The following is a 10,734-nucleotide window of genomic DNA, read 5'->3' on the forward strand; positions in this document are numbered from 1 at the left end:
TAGCAGGGCTAGTAATGTCATTCGGCCACCATTTAAAAAAAATAGAAAAAAAAAAGGAAAATTGAAAACACCAGGCCCTGGTCCAGAGAATTTCTCAACCTCTCCTCCGTTCTCGCCTCCACACTTCTCTAGTATCGAAAAATATTCAAATCGAAGCGAACTATCGTCCGAGCAAAACCCTAACCCTACTCCGATCGGGATTCCTCTCGCTCCGATGGCGACGGATGATCCCTCAGCCCCATCGTCGACCAACTCTGCCGCAGCAGCGGCGGAGATGGCCGCGGCGGTCGGAAGCTCCGTGATCCCGATCGTGAATAAGCTTCAAGACATCTTCGCCCAACTGGGAAGCAGTTCGACGATCGATTTACCACAAGTCGCGGTCGTGGGAAGCCAAAGTAGTGGGAAGTCTAGCGTGTTAGAGGCGCTTGTAGGAAGGGATTTCTTACCACGTGGGTCGGATATCTGTACCAGGAGGCCTCTCGTGTTGCAACTGGTGCATTGTCCTCAAAAGACAGATGGACAAGGAGATGAGTGGGGCGAGTTCTTGCACTTGCCTGGGAAGAGATTCTTTGATTTCCAAGAGATTAAAAAAGAGATCGAGGTGACTTTTTTCTCTCTCTCATTTTGGATTGAATTTGTTTATTTTGTATTGCTGTAGCTAGTTAATCCCTGAGTCGTTTTGAATTACTAATTATCCTTGCTTTAGCTAGATGTTTTTCTCATAGCAGTAAAGGAATTATAGGTGCATCCTGGTATGGATGTTTTACCATTGTTGAACTGTCTGGTAAAATTTTTGGTATTTGGAAAGTGGGAAGTCAATTGTCATGACTTATGAAGCTTAGAGCAGTGCTAGTTTCTTGAATCCTTGTAAAGTTCTATATTATCCCCTTTATTAGTTTCAAAACCTGCATTTCCTAGACCTGGTGCTATTAATTATGTCAATTTCTCTTTCTAGTTGTGTCAGACTTGTAACTAAGAAAGAAAATTGTTTCATTGATAGTACCTTCTAGTCCAGCCTCTCTCTCTCTCTCTCTCTCTGTATCTTTCCAGTAGCACAGATTGCAGGTGGTGAATTTAAGCCTTTTGAAGCTTCCATATGTCTGTGTGCTAGCTTGTCACTTTAATTTCAGGTTTCCAGATTTAGTTAAAAAGGGTTCGGTTATGATGATTTGGTAGGTAAAGTGATTTGTATTCCTATACCCACAATGATATATTACTGCGTTCTGACTTCTGAAGGCAAGCTTTTGGGTACACATGCAACAAATTTCTGTTGAAATTATTTGTATATGTATACTTAGAATGCTATGTTATTGCATTCTGATGATGAACTTTGAATATCTAGACAGCAAATTGCTGTTGAAGCTATGTCCATCTCTTATCTAGTTTGCTATTTCACTTCCTGCACCTTTAGGTTGCTCAGTAATACACAAAAAGTATTAAAAATTAAATGTATGCTCTGATATTTTAAAATTGGGCCTATGGAATGTTTGAAATGTGTAGGTGTGAAATTAAATAGATGGAGGTCAAAAAACGGACCAACTTTCTTTTGTTTAATCAGACATCTGGTTCTCAAATTATTCGTCATTTCTCCTATTAGACCTTTTGTTAGTCATGTCTTGTATTTTTACTGTGCTGTCCTAAAAGTAATAAAGATTGATGATCAACATACTTGTTTAAATTTTGGTATTTATGCTGGTCCTGTTACGGTGTTAGAGCTACTTTGCACCCCCCACTAAATTGGTTCAGTTCAACTAAAATCAAGAGTCCTTCATGGGCCCGAATGACCAAAGAATTTACATTAACGAAATATATGGAGATGCCATTGTGGAAGTTCTATTGGTTCCTTAAGCTAAGTTGTTCGCTGGAGGGTTTGGTTGGGGGGGGGGGGGGGGGGGTATTGTGGATATTGTTGACATTTTGTGGGAACATGGCAGGTTTTTTAAGTCCTAACTGATATTTTAAGAAATTTGCAAGTAATGTGTAATGTTGAAAATTATCGTTAATCCATGTGGAAATTTCCAAGAGCTTTATTTATTCTGAATAATAGATGGGTCCATATATATTTTTTTTAATAGTGAGTTGTTATGAGATGTTATCGCTCTCAGCTGGGATGGTCAATATAATATGGAATGGCAGAAAGTAAATAGTAATTATTTCAAAAAATTTAAAGTTACATGTCTTTTAATTCAGACAGAGACAAACAAAGAGGCAGGAGGAAATAAGGGTGTTTCCGACAAGCAGATCAGGCTCAAAATTTTCTCCCCAAATGTTCTAAACATAACTCTAGTGGATTTGCCAGGAATTACAAAAGTTCCTGTGGGAGACCAGCCAACTGACATAGAAGCACGCATTCGCACCATGATTCTCTCCTACATTAAGCACAAGACTTGTATTATTCTTGCTGTGTCACCAGCCAATGCTGACCTGGCTAACTCTGATGCCCTCCAGATGGCCAGGGTTGCTGATCCTGATGGTAAGTGCCTTGTCTTAGTATTTATGGATCATGCCATGCTGTCAGAGCGCATGTCGAAAGTTATGTAGGAAGGGATTTTAACAGAAATGTTGTAAATGGTACCGAGTGGTATTATATTGTTGATACATACTGCTACGGTGCCTGTAATTTCTGGTAACAGTTGATAACAATAACAAGGAACCATGAGATTGTTACAATTGTCTAATCTGGATAGCGTCTATTGTAATTTGGGGACGGGGGACCATTTCTGTGATCATAACATGCAAAAGATTTCAACTTGTCTTGGTATCTTATTATGTCATGTTTCTTTATTGTACTTGCTAATATCTTTGTTCCTTTTACATTAAACTGTAGGCTCTCGTACGATTGGTGTAATCACAAAGGTTGGTAATTTGTCATTTTCTAGTGTTGTATATTTTATTTAATTTTCCGACTTTGTATTTATTTGTTTTTGTAATATTTTCTCGTATAAGCTAAAGTTTTATTTTGAAACTTTATGCCTGTAGCTGGATATAATGGACAGAGGAACTGATGCCCGGAATTTTTTACTTGGAAATGTTATCCCTTTACGTCTGGGATATGTTGGTGTTGTCAACCGGAGTCAACAGGTACACTACATTTTAATTGTTACGTCCAACCATGTATAGGATTATTTGCCAATTTAGTCAACATTTCTACCCTTGCGTGCAATGCTTCTCTTAATCATAATTTTTTTGGGTTTGCCCCAAGTTTGGAGGGAAATTGGTTGGAGAGGTTAAAACAGTTAGCCATAAAGTAGGGGGAAAGAAACTCGGAGAATGTATTTCAGCAGTTAACTGAATTCTTCTTGGTACATTTTCACTTATTTCCTAAAATTTAAGTTGGGAATGTGGTTAAACAAGATGTTATCCTCCCTTCCCTGACCTTTGCCACTCACTCTCGTAAACTTGGGAGTAGACCTTCATATCATGAACCCTTGTTTAATTTTGGAGCATTTCTATATCTCATTTTTGTGGTAATATTGACTATTAGCACTTCAGTACTTTGATGGCGAAACAACATGGTATTTTTCGTTTTCACTGAACCTGACTATTGTCTCGTGATTTGTCTTGAAATGCTTCAATTATGTGCTCTGTAATACAGGACATAAACATGAACCGAAGTATAAAAGATGCTTTGGTCTATGAGGAGAATTTCTTCAGAAATCAGCCGGTACATAATTTCTTTATTTTTTATATTTTTTATTTTACCCCTTTTCTTTCTTCCTACTGGTTCACTATTTTTTTTCTCTACTTGCATGTTAATAATTGACAGGTTTATCATGGTCTTGCTAATTGTTGTGGGGTTCCGCAATTAGCAAAGAAGCTCAACCAGGTATTTGCTTTGTTAATGTTTTGAAGGAATTTTAATTTTAGTTGGTTACATTGTAGTGTTTGGCCTTACTATTGTGCAGTTGCTATATTGTGTTTTATAGAATCTCAATTAACCCTTAGTAGTGCAGTACAACACTGAAAAATTCTGGAACAATGACAAAATTTAAAGAAGAGTGGAAAATCAAGCAAACTTGTACAGGAGCTGAAATGAGGTGTGGTTGAGACAAGGTTATAGTACTTCTTTTTATGAATAATCCTTTCTTTAATACCCATTTTGTAGATATTGGTACAACATATAAAAACCGTTCTTCCAGGCCTCAAGTCTCGTGTAAGTGCCCAGTTAACATCTGTAGCTAAGGAGCTTGCAGCTTATGGTGATGTTGTGGAATCAAAGGTATGTGTTGTCTAAAATTAAATAATAGAATAAGAAAGAACTGTCAGATCTAAAATTTTGTATTTGTTCATGGAAAACTCTTATGTGTTTTTAAAGTAGTAGCTACTAGTCCATAGCAGTGAGGTCTCCGTAAAGGGTATAGTGGATTTTCTATCCTACTTAGATGCTTATGCAAAAATATTATTCGTTTTTCACACTATCTACTCCATAATTGGATATTGTAAGTCTTAAAATAAGTTGTATATTCACAATATGTTATATGAAGTCATAAAACCAAGTGCAGTACCAATATACTGTAAACCAAGTGCAGTACCAATATACTGTACGAGGGTACCATCATGAAGCCTGTACCCAACTGCATAATAATATACTCCAATAATAATTCTCACGACCACACAAAAGAAAAGAAAAGAAAAATATTTCAATACAAGCACAAATCATTCTCTTAAAATAATAACTCTCTGGCAAATTATTCTGTAGTTATAAGATGAGAACCCTTTAAAAGAAGCTTCAAGTTTTCTATGCAGCGTAGGAAACTGCTAAAGCTGTCATGGCTAACTGCTATAGCAGTAAAAACAACAATTTTCCAGATTTCTTGAGTTTTTAGTGTTTAGCATCCAAAACCACTATAGCGCTGCTATAGCCTGCTATCTTGAATATTGGTTGCTGTTTTCCTTCAAATTTTTGAATATTTTTAGGGCATATCTTTTTTATTTTTAATATATTCTCCACATATGCGTAGTGAAGTATATGAAGTGGTTTCTTCAAGTTTCTGTGAAAAGCTTGAAATTGTTCTTGGTTTTTTTTTTTGTTGAATATGTTAATGTATTTTTTCCTGTGATTGCTATCTCAGACTGGTCAAGGCGCCAAACTTCTGAACATTCTTGCAAAGTATTGCGAAGGTATTTATTTGTTTTTTAACCTTTGTATGCATACTATTTAGAAGCTAATTTGCTGTTCCTTTTTCTTACTGATTGTTATTAATTCGGCCTCTCATACTATCTTTGGAATATCATATGACTGTTTTGCCTCTACAGCTTTTTCTTCATTGGTAGAAGGAAAGAATGAAGAACTGTCCACTGCTGAATTATCAGGCGGAGCAAGGATCCATTATATATTCCAGTTGATATTTGTCAAAAGTTTAGAGGTACCATCTTCAAGTTCATGTGATGTATTTCTAGTTCTTTATTGATGAGTGGATATGCTTAGTTCTGAATGCTTTTTTTTTTCCCTTCACTTTGAAAGGAAGTGGATCCTTGTGATGACATCACAGATGAAGACATACGCCTTGCTATTCAAAATGCAACTGGTCCCAGAAGTGCTTTATTTGTCCCTGAGGTAACTTGTTTTCTCATGCATAAAAAAATAAAGGATGTGAAATATAGTTGATATGAATCAATGAAGGAGATAAAAGGAGAGGACACAGTGTGGAAAATAACATTTGTTATTCGTGAGATGTCTGTGATTTTTTTTTTTCATTTTGTTATTTTTTTAACCATTAGGTACCGTTTGAAGTACTAGTAAGGAGGCAAATAGGCCGGTTGCTTGACCCAAGCCTTCAGTGTGCAAAATTCATATATGATGAATTGCTCAAGGTACATAATTCATTGGAAAAATTAAATTGATTATGCTTAACAGACAAGGTTCTTAAGTTTCTATGTTACTCTTAAACATTGTGCTCGACTTATATTTTTCCCTATTGTATGTGCTTAAACCAAATATTAGAGTTTGCCTTGAAAATCTTATATGTGGGGGTCTTTATTAAATATCTTACCAGAACATACCACTACAGTCTTGTTACTGCAATAGTGATCAGCATATATTCATTCAATATGTGGCCATATTTCGCCCACATTTTAAATGTAATTACAGTATATCAACTCGTAAACTTCAGTTCATCTTAAGAGCAATCCAGTTAAGTCTCTTGTGCAATCAAGTGCTAGAGGAAAGGAAGAAAACAAAATGAGTTTAATCTAGAACAATAGGTAGAGACTTCCAGTACATATTTTGATCTCTGAAAATATAATTTTGTTCTCCCTGTACTGGCAGATGAGCCATCGGTGCTTAGGAAGTGAGCTTCAGCAGTTCCCAATGCTGAGAAGGTACATGGATGAGGTTATATGCAACTTCCTGCGAGATGGCCTCCAACCTGCTGAAGCAATGATAACCCACATCATCGAAATGGAGGTACCATAATCTTATCTAATTTCCCCTTTGTTCCTGTGGCCTCAAGGTGTATGTTCTTAATTTGATAGTAAATTTTGTGCATGTTAATTGAGAAAAATCCTGAGGTAACAAAACCAACATGGTGTGGTTCAGTACCAGTACAAACTAGCTGTGGCTACAATCTTGTACTACAAGAAGTGAACAAGTTAATATTTTTAAATTTTATAATTAAGATTCATTACTGTTGTAATTTGCTTGGTAAATTCTGTTTGTGCTGTTCTTCTGCAGATGGATTACATCAATACATCTCACCCAAGTTTTGTTGGGGGTAACAAAGCAGTGGAGGTTGCGCAACAACAAGTAAAAACAGCAAGGATGTCTTCTACTGCGATCAAATCCAAGGTATGTAATACATTTTTTCATGCCTTCTATTCAGTTACATTTTCCTCATTTTCCTTATTAATTTTTCTACAAGTCTTTTGTGACTATTTTGAAACACATAAAATGGACCCGACCTGAGTATGCAGCCTTGTCAGTTGTCACTGACTTCTGTAGGTGCTATTTGGACTTGGATCTTCGGGATTTTTTTTTTTTTAAAGTTTTTGTTGGTTTGCATATGAGTTAATGAATGCATTCAGGTTGAAGTGAATTGCTTAAATGTATTTGAAACAGAACCAATAAGCCTTGGTACATATGTACTGATGTTATGCATTTGTGTAATACCGAAGGAGCTTTTATATATTAGATCTTGTTAGTGTTTCAAGATACTCTTTTTATTTTATAATTTTAAAGAATGGGCCATGTATTCAAAAAATTTAGTTGGTCCATTTGTCAAATTTTGAAATTGGAGACTAAATATATGAATATGCTTTGGGTAAATTCTTATAGAGGTCACTACACTTTGCCTGTTGCAACAAATTGTGCATGAACATTTCCCTCACAATCCACCAAACTTTCAATTCGTTCCAATGAAGACACTAACATTTGCCACCTTAAAGCTAATAGGTACTAACATCACTATCCATGTCAGGAAAAGCTGTTTCTCCATGTCAGAAAAGTTGTTTCAGAATAATTATGTTGCCATCAGCTGAAATTAGTCCATGTCACAGAAAACTAAATCTTCTTTATTACATTTTTTTGGGATGGGGTGACTAAATTGGAACAAATTGAGATTGCAGCAGCTGGTGGGGAACAAATCAAAGCTTGTGTGACCTGTGAAGAAATTTGCGCAATTGTTGTTGATTTCTTATTTTTCTTTACTTAATGGGGACTATGGTTATATACAGGACGGGATTGATCTTGAGAAGGCATCAGAAAAGAGACCTAGAGCTATCCTGGCTAGGACAGGTGCAAATGGTGTCACTTCTGATACTCTTCAGGTCCTGTTTACTCTTATCCCATCAAATTCTTACTTCTTCACACTTTATAACTTTTACAAATCTCTCTAAATGTTTGCTTTAATTTCCTCTTTCATAATTTCAGGGACGTCATGGTGCCGATGGTGAGAGACCTGGCTCATCAGGTAACAGGAGCCTTGAAAATTATATAAATGATAAATGCTGAATAAATAAAGAAAGGAAAACATGAGGACTGCAAGTCTGATATAGGAATGCTATGTTTTAAATTTCAGGTGAGAAGAGCACCTCAAGCTGGGGTATCTCTTCAATTTTTGGGGGAGGAGAAGATCGGGCCCCACCAGCTCCAAAAGAGAACTTCTCAATGAATAAATCGGCCTATAACAGTGTCCCAGCCCAATCTATCAATGCTTTTGATCAGGCTCTATCCATCATCCAGTTGAGAGAGGTATGTGCCTGGTGCAATTTTACCCAGATAGTATTGAACGGGATCATATGATATCCAGCTCTCTCGGTTCATGCCTATATGGTTAAATGAAATTATACAAGTATATAGTTTGAATGACACGGGGACAGGAATGAAATGATTTCCTGTGGATTATCATACTGTCCTAGGCTTGCTGCTTAGACTATTATATACTGCTAATGGATCTCCATTATGGAAATTATTTCCTGAAAAATTCACTCTTAGCTGGTCTTCTTTGGTATGTACTAGATATATGCGATATTAATTATTTCCAACCTCTATTTAATGGCGCTACATTACATTTATTTTTTGGTTGTTTTCTGCAGCCCCCGGTCATATTGAAGCCATCAGAGCATCAGACGGAGCAAGAGGCACTAGAAATTGCAATAACAAAATTGTTGTTGAAATCATATTATGATATTGTGAGGAAGAATGTTGAAGATTCTGTGCCTAAAGCCATCATGCACTTCCTGGTACTATGTCTTTTTCTTTATGTTTGTCTTAAAGAAGTTTATGGAGAAGCTGGTTATGTTACTGGGTCCGTGTAATGTGGTTTGCTTTCTCCACTTGTAGGTTAATCATACAAAGAGAGAGCTGCATAATGTCCTTATCACTACCCTTTACAAGTACAGTTGCTACTATAATTTTGTTTTATCATTAGCTTGATTTATTTATTTTTTTCTATCCATCCTTGTTTAAGTTTCAAATGAAATATTTTTTAATGTTATGCCTCTCTATGTACGTTTCAGGGAGAGCCTGTTTGAGGAAATGCTTAAAGAACCAGATGAAATCTCTACCAAGAGGAAACGCATCAGGGAAACACTCAAGGTCTTACAACAGGCCTACAGGGTATGTGTTGTGACAGAACCTCCTTTAAATATATTTGCATCTTGATCTTTTCACTATGATAAAACTTCAAAAGATGTTAAACATGCAGTTAAAAAGTTTGGGTCATTCATGCTACTGAAAACCTTTAGTACGACCCTGCAAAACCTTGTGCTACTGCAAATCTCAAATGTGACCCTACAAAACATAGTGACTTATCCCTTGTACCTCTTCTCATTTACTCGAAAAATATGCCCAAAATAACCCTCATTACTCTGTATATCACTTTCAACATGTGAAAGTAAAAGTAGTGTGACGATATGTTAATTTTTCTTTATAGTTAAATTTGAACTTTAGTAAATCTAGATGTGCATCTTTGCATTAACTGTGACCCAATGTTAGGACTTTAAATTGCTGTTTTTATTTTTCATCGCTATTGTGTAGACACTGGATGAGATACCATTGGAGGCAGAGAATGTGGAGAAGGGGTATGCTGATACAACTGGCCTGTCGAAGGTACACAACCTTCCGCCTAGTTTCTATGACACCACCCCTAAAAGCAATAGATCCCGCAAGTCCCACTCTGGTGAACAACAACCCTCCTTTCTCCATTCACATGCAGATGCAAATGGGCTAGGTTCTTATTCTCCTATTGGTATTTGATTGGTTTTATTGAGAGCACTGCTTAGCTTACTTACGGGATAGCATGTCATAATATTCTTTTTTTTCTATAAGGTGCCGCTTATTGAAAGAATTAGCGGTTCTGGCTATTTTTTGTCGGGTTATTGTACAGTTTTATGTTGTCTTTTTTTTCTTTTTCTTTTTCTGAAACTTATTGTCATAGTTTATGGTATTGTCGTGAGAGGAGATAAAATACACCCTGTTGGATTGTAATCTTTTTTTGCTTTCCCTTGTGGAATCCATTGGCTGGTGAGAGAGACAGCCTTCGACACATAATGCTGGGAGCTACAACGTTCGATGGTTGTTATGTTGGTTTTGAATTATTTAATTTTTTTTTCTGTAGAATATATTGGGCGTTGTAGCCAACATGTTATAAAAAAGCCAGTTACATTACTAGTTTAATTTTTCTAAGTATTGAGCCGCTTAACTGTCTATATGCTGAATCATCAATTACTGGTGTGATGGGTATTATGACTTGCACCCATTACGTTTCACGGAGCTAATAGTTTCCTCGTGTTTTACTTGGTGCGTCAGTTGAATTATGTGTTATATGGCATTGTTTATGTGCCATTTACTGCATCTCATCAAAACAGTTCATCGCACCATTTCAGTGTATCAAACAATGAGACTCAATTTTGTCCATAAAAGAATAAAAAAATCATAGAAAGCTAGGTAATTTTTCAGTCCTATCGAATTCTGACAGGCCAATCTCGACCTTACAAATACTATATTCCTCCATTTCTTAAGAACTCACTCACAAGAATAATCACTTCCAGACTTGTGTTCAATGAAAGAAACAATCATTAATTATGTAACAGATAGCTTGGATTAGACCTTTCAAATTGATCAGACAGATCATGGAAGTTATGGCATACGTTACTCTTTCGTGGCTTGCTATGCATATCTGATATGTATAGTTTAACCATTAGAAGCCTTATAATAAACAAATCTTCCATGGGCCATATGGTTAAATCCTCGCAAAAATAAAATTCCACGTGATCCGGAGATATTACACTTTGTAG

At 36.3% G+C, this 10,734-nt stretch overlaps 1 protein-coding gene across 1 annotated transcript; it reads left to right on the forward strand.

Moving 5' to 3' along the window:
* LOC144562457 (dynamin-related protein 3A-like) lies at positions 1–10,146 on the forward strand. The gene is made up of 20 exons (XM_078311685.1): positions 1–601; positions 2,191–2,473; positions 2,828–2,856; positions 2,980–3,081; positions 3,596–3,664; positions 3,767–3,826; positions 4,106–4,219; positions 5,073–5,121; positions 5,257–5,366; positions 5,465–5,557; positions 5,722–5,814; positions 6,269–6,406; positions 6,674–6,787; positions 7,672–7,764; positions 7,868–7,907; positions 8,016–8,188; positions 8,533–8,679; positions 8,780–8,832; positions 8,956–9,055; positions 9,476–10,146. Exons 1-20 carry the CDS (start codon positions 215–217, stop codon positions 9,692–9,694), a joined length of 2,466 nt encoding a protein of 821 aa, XP_078167811.1. The 5' UTR covers positions 1–214; the 3' UTR covers positions 9,695–10,146.
* The last annotated feature ends 588 nt before the right edge of the window (positions 10,147–10,734 follow it).

Source organism: Carex rostrata, chromosome 11 (assembly GCF_964058835.1).
Source record: "Carex rostrata chromosome 11, lpCarRost1.2, whole genome shotgun sequence".
NCBI lineage: Eukaryota > Viridiplantae > Streptophyta > Magnoliopsida > Poales > Cyperaceae > Carex > Carex rostrata.

Bases quoted from the DNA above. Each gene is read 5' to 3' on its own strand.
- LOC144562457 (XM_078311685.1), top strand. From the start codon at position 215: ATGGCGACGGATGATCCCTCAGCCCCATCGTCGACCAACTCTGCCGCA. The intron at 4,220-5,072 runs GTATGTGTTGTC...TTGCTATCTCAG, and splicing joins GTGATGTTGTGGAATCAAAG to ACTGGTCAAGGCGCCAAACT. The intron at 9,056-9,475 runs GTATGTGTTGTG...GCTATTGTGTAG, and splicing joins TCTTACAACAGGCCTACAGG to ACACTGGATGAGATACCATT.